This window comes from Zootermopsis nevadensis, unplaced genomic scaffold (genome assembly GCF_977971745.1).
Source record: "Zootermopsis nevadensis isolate Lab colony 2312 unplaced genomic scaffold, Znev_1.0 Znev_ptg000003l, whole genome shotgun sequence".
Taxonomy (NCBI): domain Eukaryota; kingdom Metazoa; phylum Arthropoda; class Insecta; order Blattodea; family Termopsidae; genus Zootermopsis; species Zootermopsis nevadensis.
The window spans coordinates 13,043,578-13,064,728 of record NW_028259135.1 but is presented as its reverse complement, the minus strand read 5'-3'; the positions used below and the strand labels follow the sequence as shown (position 1 = coordinate 13,064,728).

Below are 21,151 nucleotides of genomic sequence, written 5' to 3'. Positions count from 1 at the left end.
TTAAGCACCAGGATAAAAAGACGTGGATTAATAATTCCGCTTTATCTTGACTTCAGCATTAGATGGAAGCAAGTGATTAGCTTCACGTCTAGTCCGTTTTATCCCCAAGGAAGGCCCACAAGGTACCCATTGGATATTGTGGGTGGGTGGGTGTCTGGACTCGGTATCTAGGGGAATATCTCTTGCCGGGAATCGAACACCGACTATATTGCCCGCAGACTAACACAGCAAGAAATGGGGCGTGGAGTAGAATAATCTGGCTCGGGATAGGGATCAGTGGCGGGGCTCTTGTATACATGGCAATGAAATTTCGGTTTCCATAAAATGCGAGGAATTTCTGGATTTGCTAGCTTTTCAAGGACTCTGAGCTATGCATTTAGCTGATTGTGGAATAAACAAGAAGTGCGTACAAATGTGGTCCGGAAAGCTGAACGGAGGGGAAGAAATGGGAGAAGTAGATGGGGCGATAATATTAAAGTGGACTTGTGTGCATTGAACTAACTTAGGGGTGGTTTTCAATGTCGTAGTTTTGTGTAGGCGAACACAACAACGATGAAGCTTGAGGTTTCGTAAAGAATAGGCAAAGTTCTTGACGGTTGCACAACACACCTGCTCAAAAAAGACTGTTCCTTGGATCTGGTCACTGGTAAGCAGGCCCTGCCAGTTGAAGGCCTAATTGCAGGATGACACCCGAGTTCACGTTTCGACATTAAGCGTTAGTAACGACGACGAAGATGAATGTACATGCAGCTGACAAAGTGGCCTAAAACCAATCGTCATCTCGCGGTTGGGTCGTGAGTTGTAAATCACTGCCGTTAGTTTCCTTCTGTTACGTACGTGAAATAACTAACTGTTATTTAAAAAATGCCACCGCCATGTCAGAGATAAATTTGTTTATAAATTTTGCACTCGAGGCAAAATATGAACAAAATTATTTCAGAACTCCATATTAACTGGCATGTACATTTATATTAAATTAGTTAATAAATGCTTTTGAGCAGTGAAAGGAAATATCAAGCTGCTAGAGGAAACAGCTTCATGTTTTTCACCAGATATCATTTGAATTATTAAATCAATGGCGATCTAATTGATAGGATATGCAGAACGCGTGGAAGAGATGAGTAATACATAAAAAGTTGTGGTAGAGAAAACTGAAAGGAAGAAATCACTCTTTCGATGATGATGATGATGATGGAGGCAGTAAGCTCCTCTGAAACGTCAGTTAATATCTACCAGATTACACGGCATAATATCCCAGAAGACAGACATCTTCGTGTTTGACGTGAGATGGTTAAGAACGAAATGTGGTCTGTTTAGACAACAGACAATGTGATGTGACGTATGAACTGAAAAGAGGAATGCGGTAGCATGGAAGGGGAAAAAGGGAGGCGAGGAGACGTTGATGTGAAGGGACAGAAAGGAAATACAAAGGAAAAGGAAGGAGTACGAAATTGCAATTGTTAATTTTTTGTCGTTTTGTTTGTTTTCACCTTCTCGTGCCAACTCTTGTAATGGCTTTTGGCTGTTGAACACGTAAATCAATTAATTCAATAAAGAATTGAATTATTATTATTATTACTTCAGAAAGTACCAGTAATTCCTGTCACATTTCACAAGCTAAACGAAATCATTGCTTCAGATGAACTGATCATAATTCTACTAGCTCCGTTGAGAAGAATCATTACGAGGAGTTATTACGCAATCAGCTGTTAAAGAAACACCCCCCCCTCCCCCATAGAACAAATAGTATTTAAGATTCATTTTAATATTATCATCCTACATAGCCTATGCAGCAGTTATTTAAAATAGTTTCTTCTCTTTAGGTTTTCCGATTGAAATTTTTACACGTTCGAATTTCTCATGTGTCCCGTTCAAGTAACGTGCGCTGTTCACCTCATCCTCTAATTATGTTGTGTTAAGAAATCTTTGTCGTGTATTTTTATTCATCCTAATTGTATTTACTCTTAGGTCCGAATATTTTCAGAGCCTTGTTCTCAGATAGCCTAGATCCACGCCCCTTTCCTTAAAATGAGAAACAGAATGTCACGGTCATAGAGAGAACTGGTAAAATGTTTTTTTTTTTTTTTTTTTTTTAGATTCTTAGATAATAAATAGGCCCATTAAATGTTGTGGTGAATAATAGTAAGCGTTTAACAAATTTAATGTTCTCTCGGTTTTATCGTGAATGTTATTTTGAACAGCCAGTGTTGTTATCTAACACTAGAACTTTTCAAAGTAATCAAAAGATTTAGCAGTTCTTTTTAATTATGGGGTTATTTAAAATACGGTTTCATTAGTCACGAAATTGATTGTCGCAGACTGAACTTAGTCAGACGTTAGGTTGTGAATTGAAGCAGCGAGTTCTCACGCTGAAGTACACTTCTTTGACTGTCTTCTGTGACAGACAAATATGACTGAAAGTTGGAACTGTGTTGTGGCCTAACTCATCTGTGTCATTATAATTAACTCCGTGTGGTCTTGACACATTTTACGCCCTCTCAGAAGGACGCGTTCAAGTCCTAAAGTATAGCAGCGTGTATTGGGAGAGAGATGATGAAAGGGGTTACAGCTGTAACCCAAACTGAACTGTCTGATGGATTTATTTTCTCGAATGCACTCATCATTATATCAAGGTTAAAGGTGTTTATTGCAGACGATGAAATGTAAATTCAGATTAATAAGCCGTTCTATTGAGTTAGAATGACAAATTACAACATGCACTGGTATAATTTATACTCCATTGGAAATAATTTATTGTTCAGTTGCGTTTGTGGATTAGCGTATCTTTCCTTGATAATGTTCTTAAACGTAGAAAAACGACTACGATACAATGATACAAGAAATGAATACGAAGATAATGCCTCTAAAGGCCACTCTACCGTTGTATAGCCACTGGTAACAACATGGCGGCTCTGCGAATTTACATTTGAGCGGTACTATGATAATTTAATATATTGTAATAAATTATATATGACAATAGATTTTAGAAAAAAAACATGCAGATTTTTTAATGTTTTTTTAAGTTTTTGTTTTGTTTTCTTTAGAATTACAAGATGGAGGCTGTGGGAGTCTACATTTTCTCTTTGGTTTGACAGTGAAGGAATCATTGGAGACAGTATGTAAGTGAAAGTCTTTATAGAGATGCATTATAATGAAACACACATATTTTTATGAAACTCTTTTTTCTGTATGGTGACTGTGCGAATTTTTGAGGTTGTAACTTATCTGGGAAATTTAAAGTGGGCCCAGTACGAAATCTGTACTAGCGGAACTTGTAAGTGAAACGGATCTCTGAATCGTATAATTACTATAATTATTATATTATTATAATGCTGTTGGCCTCATCATATGCACTAAAACATTTGAAGGGAAGTGGGTGTCTTCAGTTCATCCCAGAACTGCACAAAAAGACGGAAATAAAAATTCAAGGTGTTTTCTGTGGAATTAGTAGAAATAGAGGGGAATCATTAAGGAGCTTCATTGTTTCATGGAACCGTTTTAAGATTTTCTGGTCTAATGGGATTCTTAACGAAGACTGTGTATAACGCCAGGTGGAACAAATTCATGGCCTGTGTTCGCCGGACGTTTTCTACATGAAAATGTGGTTCTTTTGTGTCATTCTGCGGGGAAAAAATACACCGTTAACATGTGCTGTGTGGATGTTACGATCATCACAGAGAACTTTCTCTGAAGCAGATTGTCAGCCAAAAACTGCGATCCACTTCGTCGATAAGACTGCGGTAAATTATAATTCGTAATTTTGAGTTCTCACGTGCAAAAGTCTTATAATATACCATACTTCGACTAAGTTACTTCTTTGGTAACATTAAGAAAGTTCTTTTTGATTAAAAAGAGGCAATTTCTAGTTACTTAGTTTTATGTAAAGTAGCTATATTTACCAAGCATTAGTAACACTTTACTTTAGATGCCTTTCGTTGGCTTTGATCTATTAGACAGTTGGTAGGACTCCTTGGACGAGTGATCAGCCCGTCGCAAGGCCTCTACCTATTTACAGGACAGCAGAATACAGAGAGACGCGGACAAACATAAATGCCTTGAGTGGGATTCGAACCCACGGTCCCAGTGACACAAGGCCCACGCCTCAGACCGCGCGGCCACTGTGACGGCGACAAAAGGTTTAGAGTATTTATAAAGCCCCATGTGAGAGATGAAAAATTTATGTACGGTTTTAGTCGGAAAATATGAAGGGAAGAGACCACTTGGGAGAGCTAGGAGTAGATGGGAGGATAATATTAAAAGCTATCTAAAATAGAATGTGAGTATTTGTGGGTATCAACTGGCTCTGTATAGTAACTAGGCTGTGTGAAGCTGATAATGAACCTTCTGGTTTCATAAAACTCTTGGGATTTCTTAACAAACTGGGCGACTGTTAGCTTTTCGAGAAGGAATCTGCTCCGTGGAGTTATAAGAATCCTGTAAACTGCATCGATTTCCTGAACTTTAGGGAATTGACTCCAGTCTCTTTTGCCTAGCATGTGCAATCACACTAGTTTCTATGGTGACAGCTGTCATTAAAATGAGAGACATGTTCCAGCGGCAGATATCTGTATATCGCGGAGGCAGGTACAATTATTATAATTTTACGTAAATCTGTGTTTTAATTAGCTTCGACTTCATGGATCTAAAATAATAATAATCAAAACCGCGAGTACAATTTGCACACAAAACGTCTAGGGCGATGAAAATAAACTGTTCTAGTGAAAGACCCAATTATCCACTTTCTTTAACCTCACTTGTAATAAATTTTCTCCTCTTAGAGATTTTGCTTTGTCGAGAGGTCTTAATTATCTGTAGTTTATAAAGAAAAAGTCCCATATTGATACTGACGAGACAGCTGTAAGAAGAAATGCCAATAATCCCAGTGCTTGAACTTCGGATCTTCCGATTGAAGACTTTCCGATCAGACGCTTAAAAAGTTTGCAAGTGAATTACGAAACATGAATTGTAATTTAACCTGAGATCAAGTACATTATCTTATCTATATCCATACAATTAAGTAATGCATAGTTAAGTGTGATAAAGTTACATATAATCCACTACAGACAAAGCACAGACATGCGCTCATAAACTTGGTCTCCTTGGCTGGAATGCAGCGCTGTGTGGAAAACACTCTCTCTACAGCCCTGAAGATGGAGATAGTATATTTCTCCGAAACGTTTGCTTTTATCTACATGTCCACACGGCGTTGCATCCCAGAAGGCACCTACATCTCCACCGCCATGAAAACCTCAAATCTCACGGTGGTCTAGCGATTAGAACGCTGGCCTTGTAATACTGGGGGTCTCTGGTTCGATTCCCGGCGGTGCCCGAATTTATAACTTGTGTTGGGCAAGGCCGTGGTCTAGGCAACACGGAGTTTTCCTCCGTGGCATCCCAACAATTACTCCATTCACACACAGAAGAAGGCAATGGCAAACCACTTCTGGATCATCTGCCAAGAACGTATATGAACAGGTCCCAGTCCGAGAAAAGGATGGAAGGATCCTGTTCATATGGACCTGTCGTCAGACAGAACACTAAAATAAATAAATAAAATAACTTAAATAAGACAAAAGAAACCCAAGTCTTCCAAAACTTCTTTTCAGTTAGAGATACATTCATCGGGATCATTTATCGCATTTATTAAGCATCATGCTAGCATTTTTACACACGCGCAGTGCACCATTGAACACTTTTCTGCATTTATATTCTTGAGTGAATGTAATCATGAAACTAGGTCCAATCCAAGCAGTAATGTCTTGCTTTGATGGTGAAGGTGGTGGTGTCTGTGATGGCTGTTACTAATTGGTGGTGGTACGGGTGTTAGGGCGATGCTGATGGTGAGTGATAGTGGTTTGTATGGCAGCAATAGGCTTATTGTTGGTCGGGGTTTTTGTTTCTAATAGCTTTAAGAAAATTACCCTATGAGAAATAATGTTATACTTAAAATAAATCTTTGAAAAATGTGGACTAAGTTTTACAAAAGCTATTCTCGAAGACTCATGAGCCAACATTTGAAGATGACCGACTATCTTCTGAACTGTTGCGTCGTGTAGAAGTTTACTGACGTTTCAGAGGTATATCTGCTTTCTCCATAATCAGTCAATGTTAATTTTTGTTTGATTTACGATAGTATTAAACACAATTTATTTTACGTATTGTGTTGTGAAACTGGAAACTCAGGTCACGGCTTTTGCTGTCTTAAGCCACTCTCAGCCTAATGGAAATGTCAATTAATGTGAAGATTAATCGGGCAATCAGGAAAAGAGCTTTCAAAATTGGTGTACATATAATTTTGGAAAACAGTTCACGATAAGCATAGTGAATTGTGGTTGACAATGTTGACCAATAATCCAAATATGACATGCTTGTTATAAGTACAGTACTCTGTCATGAAAATCTTACATTCTCACACGCCTAATCGCCCGAGAACATTTTATAACATCCAGTCGCCGTGAATGTATCAGATATAATGAATTTCCAACGTTTCGAAGACTGTCTCTGCCTCTGTCATCAGGGGGTGAAATTTCGGGTTCCTTGAAAATATATTCTATGAAAGCTAACGTAGTTAGTTAGAGATATAGTCAGTAAATGAAATTGTAATCGAGTGTTGTGGTTACACGGGCAGAAGTGATACTGGAGGCACTGTGTGTTCTTTCCTTAGTTAACTTTACTATTGCACAAGATTGTTGTTTGTTACTGCCGTTCCGACATTTTTGAAGATTTTGTTATAATTATATGCAATAAAACGAAAAGCAAATCGAACTTCTGTCGCCATTAAGTGCGAAGAAACGTTTGCTAATTATTTATATATATATGGCATACGGTAAGGTCTCTTGTATGCATTAAAATCCGGAACAAATTTGTAGGTTTGTGCGTGTTTGCACATAACACATATTTACGTATGCACTATGTATGAGTGTTATTGGAGATAAAACACTGACCGTCATCATAAATGTGTACTTTAATGGCTAATTATCTACCGCGTAGTGGTCGGTTCCACTAGAACCCACATAATTAAACCGAAAACTTGTATCTTGAACGTTACTTTGACTTCAAAAACTCTTCTTGTGCTGCAATCATTTCTCCGCGTGTTATTCCAGTAGATACGTGCACAAAATGCTGGATGTTATCAAATTATATCAGTAAGTTTGATTTCACTCAGTCCTGACTTACCTCTTTCCAAAGTGAACCAATTTCTCAAATTGTGTCTCAGCTCTCGCCAATATCAGCAGCGAACTGAATGACCAACACTCTTCGTGTCTCCGTGTTCTTCGCGAACACTTTCTCTGTCTCTCTCTCTCTCTCTCTCTCTCTCTCTCTCTCTCTCTTTCTCGTGGCACTACAGCCAATGGGTGAAAAGAAGGAAATGATAATGCGACAATATACACTGATAGAGCAGGAGAACACAGTGTTGACCTTAATACTTGGGGTGGCGATGACGGGCAGAGGGAGAGATGTAGACTACGCTACATTAAACGTAATTTGTGCCCAAGTCTACACAAGCTTGCACTTCCGAAACTGACATTTCGAAGGCCAGCAAGTTACAGAAAGCAAAACGAATTGTGGAGATCCGGTATGCAGGGGATTTCTGCTAGCTGTGAGGGCGATCAGAGCCTGTGGAGGGGAGTGAAATAATGACACCTGGTGCTCCTCTTTTCCTCAGCAACAGACGTCACGGTTGAGCAAAGCGCGTGACAGATTTCATGCGATTCTCCACCAGAAGTGACCAGGTTTGTTCCAGTGGGAGAACATGAATTTTGCTGTCTTCTGGGTTGCAAGGCCCCCTGACGCAGCTGCTAATGTCCACCAGGTCACCCAGCTTATGGCTGACTGCGACCCCCACAGAATTACTACCACAGGTTCTTTGCTCGGTGCCATCACTCGCAACTGCGTCATAAAGGAGACACAAATTGCATGTGGTTTCAGACTTACGGAACATCCTGTGTATTTTATGTCTTGAAAAGATCTCTAAGAAGAGACGTTTTTGAGAAAGTATATGTAACATTATAGCCACGGTGGTCTAGCGGTTAGAACGCTGGCCTTGTAATCCTGGGGTCTCGGGTTCGATTCCCGGCGGTGCCCGAATTTATAACTTGTGTTGGGCAAGGCCGTGGTCTAGGCAACACGGAGTTTTCCTCCGTGGCATCCCAACAATTACTCCATTCACACACAGAAGAAGGCAATGGCAAACCACTTCTGGATCATCTGCCAAGAACGTATATGAACAGGTCCCAGTCCGAGAAAAGGATGGAAGGATCCTGTTCATATGGACCTGTCGTCAGACAGAACACTAAATAAATAATAAATATGTGTAACATTGGCATCTTATTGGTCCCAACAAAATGAAATTATCTTGACAGTTTTAGTTTTGACCTAAATACAAAATTTCGTATAAAGTCGGCAGAATAATTTCGGAGTTGAAACACGCGGAGAAACGGAGTTCATGTTATGTTTGTGAAACGATCACCCTAATTGTAATTGCTTAAAACTTCGTAGTTCTTATTTTCTTAGTAAATTATTTCTTATGAGAGGTTTACAATCCTTAACAGTTTTCTCACAATTTTATTACGTGGTAACGTAAAATATGAACTCAACCAATTTGTTACTGACACGTTTTCATTTTTGTTGTTGTTTAATGTACATTTGTAAAGTTGGGGACTGTCAAGAGGTGTTGATCTGGAGGAATGGGATTCTGGCCATGATTTTATTTTGTAGGAAGGACGACACTCGACTCTTAAGTGTTATCACAGATTTTGATATAAACGCCTGATAACCAGGCACAGTTTGAAACCTAGTCGTAGATGGCAGGATAATATTTCGTATTAAACAACAGAGACTTATAAGTGTTTACATTGGGCCTGATGATATAAACAAAGGGGTCTGGGTTCAAACAACGTCGCGGTAATATAACCTATCAAACCAGAAGTGTTTTAATAAATATATAAATTGTAAAAAGCATGCGATGGGAATTACTCGTAATACTTGTGTTTAATTGTCTGATCGCTAAAGAATGTGAATTTACTGATCTTTCTGCCTGTGTATAAATATATAAACTCAACCGGCTTCTTGGATACAAATCTTGTTTTAATTACCACGCCATTGTTTCGTGTTACTGCTACCGTCCGACCCTTCACGTAAGCGACCCTGACAGCTCTCTGCTTTACGGGTTGAAGCGTCCAGGAATAATTAAATTATATTTTAGAAACAAAAAGCCTGGAAACCTTGACAGAGTAGGAGGAATGAAGCGTGTCGAAGTTGGTACTCTGGGCTGTAACGGTGTATGGACTTGCAGGTTGATACCAATGTTTCGGAGATACTAGTCTGTGTTCGTCTGATACGTTGGTATCTATCCACAAGACTAGACAGCGTTGAAGCTCAGACATCTTTATCGCCGTAAGAATCTCATATCTCAAAAAGAAATGTCCCTGGGCTGTAACTCCACGCGTATGTAGGACACGGTCGCAAAATTATGATCCAGCCTTTCTTTACGAACTGCATCCACTGGGCAGGAGGCAAGGTAAAGCTGACACTTCTGTCGCGTTATCGGGAAAGGATCCGAATATCAATTGAATGGGACTCTGGGCCGGCCCCAGAGACAGTCTGCACGCGGTGGCGAAGTGAAAAAAACATGCCTCCGTTCCACAAATTTCTTCAAATTATATAAATTGTAACTGAGGAACACTTTGCAAGTGTATTTTGAATGCTTGTCTGTTTATTAACACGTAATTATGGCATCATTATGAGCGTCTTCGGTACATTTATCTCTGTTTATATACGGAATATCAAATATGGGCTTAAGATAAAGACGGTAGAGTTAAGTAAATAAATATCTCCCTAAGTGAGGTTTTAGGTTCTCACGGCAGCGAGTTTAAAGATTAATGACTTCTGCGTTTTGCTCCGTGTATTCTGGTAGATATTGTCCAACATTTTAGAAGAACTTGCTGCCTCCAACATCTTCGTCCTAATGGTGGATGCAGTAGACACCTCTGAAACGTCGGCCAATTTCTACAAGATTACACGGCACAACATCCTAATTCGTTGAGAACACAAACTTCGACGTTCAGTGGTAAATATCTGCAAAAATGTCTATAATAATATTGCACTAAATAAGCGGTCGCGAACAGCCGACAAGCGGTAGGCCCCCAAATTGAGGGTTGGGACCAACAACCAGGTGCTGAAAAGAAAAGAAAAGAAAAGAAAAGACAAACACTGTCGTTCGTTGGTCGCATTGCCAAATACCTCGCATGTGTTGTAAGTGTTGGTCATATTAATGAAATAAGGAAAGAGGGCCAGAGAAGGAAAAGACGAAAGGAGGCGTGGAAAGAACAAAGAGAGAAAAAGAAACCACTTAAGATATTATTAAGGATATTAATCATCTCTCGCGATTCGTGTTCCTGTGGACTTTTGCAATTGTCTCACGCTATGACTCCGTTCAGTGCTACCTGTTTGTGGTAAAAGTGTTACATTTTGTCGGGGGTTTCCCACTCTTCCGCCTCTAGCGCACCCATTCACGTCACCGCAATATAAATTATTCTTAACCAATCTGTCGGTAGGACCAACAGCCCATTTTCCTTCTTTTATACCTAGACTTGTGGTGAAAGGCGTGTGGTGTCTTCACCGCATGACCGTGCGTGTCTCCCCTCTGACAAATTTTGAAATACTTAACAGATTTCCGTGAAAATAGGCGTGAACTCTACAGTTCTTTTTTGAAATACGGTATTTGTTAGAAATTTAACGTGGAAACGTTACCAATACCACTTCATCTGAGATCGAGTGTTTTTGGTTTATGAGATTAAAAGTGTAAATTTTATTAAAGTAATTTTTGTCATCATCTGGTTTGAGTCGGTTGTGATTATAGGGATTAAAATTTTAGCATTCGTGTTAACCATGCTAGCCGTGTTAGCCCGGCTGACACTTTTAAAAATAAAGAAAAAAGAATTTTGGTTATCTTTCGTGGTTCATTTTTAGTCCATTCATTGGAACCAGCATAATCGAAATGAGCTGCGGCCAGCCAGGCGTCGTTAGCCAGATAGTTGACGCTTCCGCTCGATGTGAGCGTTGTGCTGCGCCCCAGTGTTCAGAATACGAAAGCAAGACGTTTTATTATTTGTATTCAAAGTGTTAACCGGGCTAATACGGTTAACATGAACGATCCACCCCTGCTTCAATCCTTTTATCGGACGTTATAATATCACCGGGCCATTTGCGGGTTTAAATAGTTCCAGGTTTTTCCCTCCGTGAAGATGGATCTATTTTTATTATTTTTCAGTGTACGTGGTTTGAAACGGACGTCCGCTATCGGAGACAGACATTTATATTTCGATTTACTATTAGACCTTGCAAGGTGAATCATGATTTTAAAAAAAATATGTAGAAATGGTTTTCCATAAGTTGATTTGTAATGGTCCAACGAGCTGAAATGTGCAATTATGTTCTGAGTCACGATTGCGTAACCAGAACACAGCATAAACCATCGAGTCGTACAATGTGTGGTTTTCCCCATCAGGTCATATTCTTTATAAAATTCGGTGACCTTGGTATGTTACAATATATTTAAAATATGTTTCTTCCCACGAAGAGCATAGAAATAAACACATAATTGGAAGATCGTGTCTGTCCGCATGTTTGTCTGGAACCGTTGAACGGACTGGGATAAAAATTATCGGCCATCCATGTTAAAATTTGTTTTGCTAATTTAATTTTAATTGGAATCGACAGAATATGATACCTACTTTATACGAGTATCAATTCGATTGTTTTGTAACACTTGTAATTAATGTTTTTCTCTAGAAATAATAAACTACGTTGTTGTGTTATGTGAAGTTAGAATATATTTTACGTGTTGTGTCAGCCGTTTTAGGGGTACAGTGTAGTTAATATCTGACGCATTTTTTATCTCCTACTTAAATTGTGTCGTAACACTTTCAAGCACAAAATTCGTCTATGCAATATTTAAAAAAATCAGTTCTTAACTCAAAGAAAAAATTATCCATTACAAAGATCATCTGGTTAATGCTGTTTAAGGAAATAACATCTGTTTACGGTGAGAATCATATGAAACCTATAAATACATTCTTTAGGCAAAATGCAAAGCTTTTCATGTTAATGAAGGCAGTACCTCAGTGCGTCCTCCGCAGAATTACGAGAAGCTGGCGTGTATTTTAGACCATTTTTGCACTAAACAAAACAGTGCTTTAAGAAGTCGGCCAATTGACCGAACTTCCAGCCTCGTTGTTATGGAGTCGATGTTTCTCGGTTTCTTCGAAAACAATGTGATATCTAGATCTGTTAACTGATAGACTCGGTTATTTTGCATGGCAATTTCAATATCAAGCTGAATTGATCTGTTTTAATAGATGGGTTAGTTTTTGTTCTCACAGCAGTAAACCATTTTGATATGTGACTGGAGGAGTATTTATCGCACAGCCTTGCAGTGTGGTTAAGTTGAATATCAGCAGTCCTGTGGTATGCTGAAGGGATGTTTGTTGATAATCACAATATTAAAACTGATTTTCTGAATAATAAGTACTCAACTGCAAGTCTGTAGCTACCTAGAAATTTCTCCTGACCTAGACGTTGTCTCGAGCTCAGCTGCTAGAAAGATAATTTTCTCACCGAGCACTGATCATGGACCATCTTCGGTGTGTGGGGCCTGGTCCTTAGGTTCAGGGACAACTTTTAACTGATCTAAAAAACGTAGTAAGGGCCCAGTCATCTCGACATGTTATGCAGCATGTGAATGAAACTGAACTTTAACTTTGCAGTTGTCTGAGACACAGTGAGACGAAGTTTTGAGGCAGATGGACAGCGGAGTTTCTCGTCGCCTGGGGCGGAGTTCAGGCTTGCTCCGGCCCTGATCAACCATGTTGAACTCAATATAGTATACCCTTTTTTTAAAAAAAACACAGGTAGTCGCTCAGCTAGCCGAGAAATTCCTAGCCTTTTATGAAACGATGATGGTTATTTAACGTGTTTTAAACAACCCATCACTGGACTCTATCTTGAGCCAAATGAATGTATTCTGCACACACACATGACATATTTTTAAGATCCATTTTAATATTATCCTCCAATCTACGCTTAGGTCTCTCAAGTGGTGTCTCTTCCCTTCAGATTTTCGTACCAAAATTATGTATTGCTCACTTCTCCAGTTTGAAATTGATGACGTCAGCATCGACTTGGTTTCGTACTCATTACAAGAGAAGGCAGTCGAGGTCAAACCTACACACGGTCGCTCGTATCTGTCTTCCGGAACGTGTATTCTTGCGTAACTACATTTACGTTACAATGTCAAGTGTGCGGGTTCTAATGGTCTGAAAATGCAAGTCCAACAGACTGATGAACAAGGTTCAAGTTCGTAGACTTTGTGGCGCATCGCTGAATGGTTTGACAGCGTCTACGAGTATGGTTGGCGGTGATAATAGCATTTTTCTCCGAAATGTTGGTATCTGCCAAAGTCATGAAGTGATTTCGGTGGATAATTCTTAAGCGCACTAGTTCTCCACCTTTGGCGCCCGTGCTGGCACAGGGGAGAGGAACGCAAAGCATTTTGGAAAATGAAATAAAAACCCCTCGAGAAAAATGCAATTCACCGGTTGTTTTATCATCGTGTTAATGATCCCTGGTTAATGGTTTCACGTCGACTGTGAGATGCTACGTAACAGCTGCCGACAGTAGTGACTCATCTCTCCAATGTGCAGGTCAGTTGTAATGAGTTGTTTGCTGGCAGCAGTAGCTAATGGTCAGTTGCGACTAGAGATCGATGACCTGACCTAAAATTTATTGATTCCTGGTTATAAATCTGTTTTAGAAATTACAAGGAAATAAATATGTGACCTCCAGAACTCACATTTAAATGCCTCTGTTATTCCTGATAAGCTCTCAGACTATCCCAGAGGACGAAAAGGCAAAAGTCGGTCTAGTGTCTAAGCATCGCGAAACCAAGACGTATGGAGAACGCTAAGAGAAGGCTCCACACATTCTAGATCCTGGCAAAAGATTTTAAGAGCTTAGAGACTAGATTTATCATCTTCAAGCTTCAGCTTCTTTATCCCTGAGCCGTCTTCTGTACTCAGATGGAAATACTGAGGGACCCGTTTCAGGCGTGACGAAAGCAAAATTGTGAAGTACATTCGTACCCAATTTCGTACCTATAATTGTTCTGAGTGCAGTGCATAAATGAACACACTTTGTGGTGGGGTTGTGTCCGTCAGTATGTTCTGCATGACGGATTTTGATGAAATCAAGTATTCGGGGTTAAGTGACAAGAAATGTTTGGAAAGTTCTACCATAAATGCCCAAATTGTCTAAATTTATCACAGACATTGTACAAAAATTAGTACGTATAACACAGATCTACTTTACGATTTGTAAGTTGTATATCTGAAATATTTTTAATTCATCGAATGTTTAATTAAGCATAAGGACATAACTTGTAACTATAAATTCTGACAATACAGCGCAACTCGCTTTGCAACAGCAAGTTTCTACCTTAAATTCCAGATTTATATCTGTAATAAGTTATAACGAAGACAATGAAAATGTGGATCGTGTTTGTGCGTGGTGACACCATGAAGATGTAGGCTGCATTGTCGACATTTTGAAGGTCTGTACTGTGTCATTCTGTTAATCTGCTTTAGTGCCGTCTCAGTATATGTTCTCACTGACTTGTGAACTACTGATGGCACCAGATTTAATGGCCGGCCTGCGTGTGACGTTGGTAGCCCCAGCTTGGACCCACAATGTAGCGCTGTTGTCAACTCTTAATTTGATTGTCAAACGTCGAAGAATGAAGTCGCAAACTTGTAGCTGTCAGTGTACATTCCAGGTTGTCTAGTAGCAGGTTTTCTACTCGCAGGCACATTAACTGACAACGCACCTGATAAACACGTGACTGTCGGCCAGTGAGGTTATGAGGCCGACAGCGCTGAGCGAGTCATCAAATCGCGGCTTGACCATAATTAGCTATCGGAAGACGCCATTGGGTAGTCACTTAGCCTTGAAGTAAATACACTAAGGGTCTCCGAAACACTTGGAAAACAGCCGTCATCCACGTGGTGCCATCGTCCGGAAGCAGGATCCACATTTGTACTGAACCGCTGCGAAAGCCTGAAGCAGTCAGAAACTGATTACGCAAAATCTGCAACATCGCCTTTGTTAAGTACATGTATCGAAGTACCAATTTCCACACGTGTTCTTTCCAAAACGCGTCGTATGAAACAAAATAATATTTTAAAATTTTAAAACTTAAAAGAGAATGTTTGCAAATTTGTGTCCAGTAACTGGGGTTGTTTAGTTCCTTTCTGCGACTTAACTTTCTTCTCGTTGCAGTGTGCTTTGTCTGCACTTGGCAAATGTAATATCCACGCCCATCTCTGCAAATTCCACATAAACTTGTCAATTATGCCTGCAGGGAACCTGTTATTTATTATTTCTGAAGCCTGTTTCGGGATAACCATGACCCACGACATTTTGCTTACATACTCCAAGTTATTCCTTTTGTCTTTAGCCCTTAAAAACCTAGTGACAACTGTATGTACTACATGCTTTAACGATCAGTAATTCTGCCTTTAGCCCACAGGGCTATTTAGGGGTTTCATATAATTCTCAGCATTATTCCCTTAAACAGCATTATCCAATTGATATGTGTGATGGAGACTCTTTGTATTTACCTTGAGATAAGAACTTAGTTTTAAAAACTTGGCTTTAAAGGATTAATCAATAGACTTTTAGCAGGAATCAAAAGATCCCCAGCATTCAAGTCACCGAATCGAGTCTCCCAAACCTAAGCTGTTTAATATCTCTGTACGCACGAATTTAACTCTACATCGGCCCTAATTAATACATACGGAACAGAATGGTTATTTTAATACAGAAGCAAAGAATTCTTGATACTCTGAACTCTAAATTCCACACCAGCAAGGCCCACCATGGAGCAGTAGGGCTCTGGTGGTTTTCGGTTCGGTTCGAAGTAAAAGAACGAGTTAAATCAGTATTGAAGCAACCTACATGACGAGTTAGGATATGTTGTGCACGTTTCAACGGTTCTATATTAGTGTAAAGGACCCTTTGAAATCAAAAGATAAATTAATTCTTTCCAATGTTCATCCCTTCCACCTTTCCTCATTTCTCCCGCATTTATTTTCCATCCATTTCAGCCTACAAAAATGAAAAATATCACGCTACAAAGCCCCTGATTTAAAACCAGGGAATTTCCGAACATGAATCGGACACTGCACATAACGATTATTTTCTAGTTGCCTGTGTATATCGCAACGTCACGTGTCATCCTGACCCTCGACTCTGTTCATTGTTTTTCCAACAAGAACCAGTTTCAGCCGGATACAACCGATTAAAAGTAGATCTGATGATGACAAATATTTTTTAACAGTTTATTGAAGGAGCTAGTTCTCACTCCCAAACTCTCTTCAATTGAACCCATTGTTCCATAAACGTAGCAAAAAAAAAAGAGTGATTTAATGACACTATTTTCGAATTTGTTAGGAAAGTAGTCTGCCGTGAAGGCCATAGTAGTACATAGCAGCTGAGACTGCAAGAAAAGAGAGGTATTTATTTTCGCAGCAATTTTCTTGGCAACAAAATACAGGCCTTAAAATTGTATAACCGTAAATTAGAATCTTTGCTTCATATTTAAGAGGTCCGGCGATGAAACGGAAAGTACTGTTCATCGAACGTCTCACGTTGGTACTACAGCTTTGTATTCGGGAGATCCCGGGATCAGACCTCAACCCGGAGAACGGTTATCCTGACTGAGGGTTTTCGTGAATTTTCTGAGTTCCTCCAAAATAATGCTGGTTTTATTCCTGGCATTATGACTCGACCACTTCCTCTGATGACCTTACTTTACATGCCCTTTGCAGTTGAAACATCGACGTCAATAATCCAAGACTGAACAAAGCTGGTCTAGGGAGGGAGACTGGATATTTTGAGTTTTACGTAATTTTCTTCAGTCCTTGCAAGGGTTCATGTCATCCTAAGATATGCAATCTGCGCGTGTCTTTCTCAACCAGTAATCCGCGAACCGTTGTCGACCCACAGATTGTAGTTGGAGTCCGGCCTCTGTTTATTTTAACACAACTCGAGACATTGCTACAACTAACGAAGTTTTCGATTTCACATGTGCATTCATTATCCAGCTAAAGAACCTGTTATTTATACAATCGCATTTCTTCTCATGTGCTGTAATCGTACTAGTAATTTGAGATGAACGCCACAATTAGTTTAATTAATATATATATATATGTATATATGTAATCAGCTGTTTATAACCAGTTGATCAGTCTGTATTTAAATTTAAAAATGTTTAAAAGAAACTCTGTTAAGTCATGTCATATGCAGTTTTTTTATTATTAGTGTTCTGTCTGACGACAGGTCCATATGAACAGTATCCTTCCATCCTTTTCTCGGACTGGGACCTGTTCATATACGTTCTTGGCAGATGATCCAGAAGTGGTTTGCCATTGCCTTCTTCTGAGTGTGAATGGAGTAATTGTTGGGATGCCACGGAGAAACCGGGGAAGCCCCCGGAGGAAAATTCTGTGATGCCTAGACCACGGCCTTGCCCAACACAAGTTATAAATCTGAGCACCACCGGGAATTGAACCCGGGACCCCAGGATTACAAGGCCAGTGTTCTGACCGCTAGACCACCGTGGCCATATGCAGTACATGGCTAAAATCATTCTCCGTGTAGATCTGTGTATCTAGAACTATATTCGTTCGAAATTATTCTGGGGTTGCTCATTGAAGTTGTTATTACTTGATCGACGTTTCAGAGGTGGTTACTGCCTCCATCATGAGGCCTCATTGCCCTCGTGACAATTCAGTTTTCTTTTTGTGAAACTTAAGGTTCTCGCAGAAGAAAATTACGTTTAAATTATTTCATATGCATTCAGTCGTGCATAATTTGTAATAGGGTCTCCATGACGCCACTTTCATGTAAACGCCACGTAATGGAGTTGACTTTTAGGTACCAAACAAACATGTTTAAACGTGTCGGTAATAATAATACTATTTGATTTTATAATGTACAGTCGAAACAAACAGATTACCTAACGCCAGTAATTCGACTGTTGTTTGATATTAATAAGCAAAGATTGAGAGTCACTGATCTGCGCAGTTGATGACGGTCATGAAAAGAACAAACATACATAAATTATAAAATGTTTGATGTTGTGATTAGTGTAATTTTCTTTCAGTTTTTCAGTATTTGGTCTTGTACACATGCGAGCATACAAAGAGGCTCCCCGTTCAGTAAACTTACTGTGCATGAACTTGTATTTGTGAAGTCCTTGCAAATATGTTCCTGTAAAAGTTAATCAGAAAGCGCGTACCATTCCCATGTTGTCACGAATTTATTTTTGTCAGAACTTGGCAATTCTATTGTTTCTATGAATTTTCGTCTTGAGAGAATGTAAAAAAAAAAAAAAAAAAAAAAAAAAAAAAAAAAAAAAAAAATCAGCCGAACAAGAATCAGTGGGGCTGGAGGGGCAACGTACCACGTGCGAAATGCAAATAAAATAACATACTGCGGTGAAAAGTGAACGAAATTTGGGCGCCCTGTCTTCAGGGACACATACACACACAAAATGTACCCATTCGAATTTTACCCTTATTTTAAATCATGAATACCCAGAGGGCGGTTTGCTGACTGCTTCCGGCCCTCGGTGTAACTTTTTGCGATCCGGAAGTTATACAGTTAGGGTTTTATACGTGGAACACAAATTAAATATAATGTGGAGGCCGTGTCTGGACGTCAGTCCCTATGTTTTATCTTTCAAACTACTGAACACTTGTGTGAGGTTTGGTTCTGGGTTTCTATACTAAAGGTAGTCAGACACATTTCATTTTGATACATATCAGTCAATCATAACTCTAACCGTACATGAAAACCAAGAAAACTTTTGTGATATTTTCAGTAAAAGGGTTCATCTTAAAATCGAAAATTACTTTTAGAGAAAATGTCTATTCCATGGAGTACATCTTTCTACTGTTGTCGTTTGTAAGTACATTACTTGTACACGGGGTGAAGAAAATGTCTGTATGTTGATGTTCAAGTGTATTTTTTAAAGAAAAAAATTATACAATGGATTAAGTTGCCAAGGTAACAAGTACCAGTTACAATGACGTCTGTGGTGTCGATGTAACGAATGACGTAAGAAGGCTTCGTAAGGCAGGTGTGGGTGTGTTAATGTCTAATAAGACCTCCTTTTGTTACACGAGGGCCATCTTAAAAGCCTTGTTGCCGTAGCTTCCTTCAATCGATTGAGATAAGAAACTCGAAGTTACATCTTTGAAATGTTATTAATGTATGAGATTTGAGGTTTCCACGGCGGTGGGTACGATGGAGACCTTAAGATGGAGAAAATGTGTGTCCTTGAAATGTTGGCGTCTACCTACGAGTCTACACGGCACCAAAGCCCAGAAGACCATCATATTTGAATGTTGTTTGAAACAAATTGTTTCTTTCTGAAGATTAAATCTTCTCCCTGTTAACAGCATCCATTTACAACGTTTCCAAAAATACCGTAAGAATTTAACACTGAAACTGGATCTTCATTGCAAGTTACGTAGCACAAAGCCCATTTCAGTGCCGCAAGTTAACATTCTAAATACACGTCCTTCATTAATAAATCTAAACACAACTATCACTTTCCGGCTGCCGGCAGAAACTGCATGCATCACCGCAAAGAGCTCCAAGATTTCCCTGATACGAGTCGAGTATCGCTGCTTTATAGAGATGCTGAAAATAATGTTCCTGTACACGCACACACTATACGGTAAAGCAGGTTGAAATTCATCCGAAGTTCTTCCTGAGGAACTTCCAAAATTGTTCTTGTTCCAAATGCGGTTTCGTGCCGTTGATTTTATCCTTCATATTACCCCATAAATAAAAGTCGCGTAAGGTACCGATTATTTTGGAGGGAAAAATGTTCGTCGTAAGTGGATCGTAGATAGTCTACATCGGTGTAAGTACAGTGCAATTAGCAACGTGAATAATGCAATATAAATATGCTATTGTTGTATTCCTGCGATTATGATGAGCATTTCATGAAAATACGTTTAATTACCTTTCTTACTGGAATGGGCGAGTTCTTCTTCCCACGGGAATCCGTAAATATAAAGCTGCTGCTCCCAGATCTTCGGCCGGTCTCTCTCTCCCAGCTTTTATTTTAGGTGATACACTACATCATGTTTGTGCCCTTTTGGCTACTATTAAATATACGACTCACACGGGAAACAAGAGAAACTTTGCCTCCAGCAACCAATCTGATTTCTCTCCTTTTGAAGGTCTACCAATTGCAGCGTTAGTTCTTAATCTTATTTATACTTACCTAGGAATGAGTTGTCGTTTAGATTAACATCACAGTTCAAATATTATACATAGAAATTTGTTTATATTAACGAAATTGTTTTTCTGATCTCTGCATAATCACCTTCATACCATGATTGCCCTTCAAGTTTCATTTTATGACGTATACATGTTAGATACGCCGGCCTTGTAATCCTGGGGTCTCGGGTTCGATTCCCGGCGGTGCCCGAATTTATAACTTGTGTTGGGCAAGGCCGTGGTCTAGGCAACACGGAGTTTTCCTCCGGGGGCTTCCCCGGTTTCTCCGTGGCATCCCAACAATTACTCCATTCACACACAGAAGAAGGCAATGGCAAACCACTTCTGGATCATCTGCCAAGAACGTATATGAACAGGTCCCAGTCCGAGAAAAGGATGGAAGGATCCTGTTCATATGGACCTGTCGTCAGACAGAACACTAAATAAAAACATGTTAGATATATCATATTATGTTCTATGCAAAATAAATATGTACGCATTTAATGTGAAAATACATAGAAATCAGCCCTAGTAAAGAAGTTTTATCTAACACAAGACAGGCGCGCAAGTACGTGTTCAAACTGCAGGTTCTTATAGAAATTGTGTGCATGTATTTCACAACCGTTTGAGTTTTCTTACAAAGATGGCTGTCTTCTGGGTTGTTGACGCCCTAATGATGGAGGCAGCAAAGGCCACTGAAACCTCGGTTAAGTACTACGAGACTCACCTCCTTGAAAACCTCAAATCCTACTTTGTTTGAACAGTTTGTGTAACCTCGGAAATGGGTCTAATGAGCGTA

General features: G+C 39.4%; 2 protein-coding genes across 3 annotated transcripts in view; one reads left to right on the top strand and one right to left on the bottom strand.

The window, feature by feature from the left end:
• Positions 1-20,318, bottom strand: part of LOC110827320 (sodium-independent sulfate anion transporter) — a 38,382-nt gene extending 18,064 nt beyond the window's left edge. The window contains exon 1 of one of the 2 annotated variants that reach the window (XM_087358880.1): positions 20,093-20,318. The gene's annotated coding sequence lies outside the window, so the exon portion shown is untranslated. Of the gene's footprint in view, positions 1-7,176; positions 7,322-20,092 lie in introns of those variants that run through there. The other variant, XM_022058893.2, reaches the window with a different exon arrangement.
• Positions 1-21,151, top strand: part of LOC110827353 (oxidoreductase-like domain-containing protein 1) — a 45,331-nt gene that overhangs the window by 11,734 nt on the left and 12,446 nt on the right. The window contains exon 2 of the mRNA XM_087359073.1: positions 3,045-3,119. Coding sequence (XP_087215199.1) covers positions 3,045-3,119 — 75 coding nt within the window. The remainder of the gene's footprint in view (positions 1-3,044; positions 3,120-21,151) is intronic.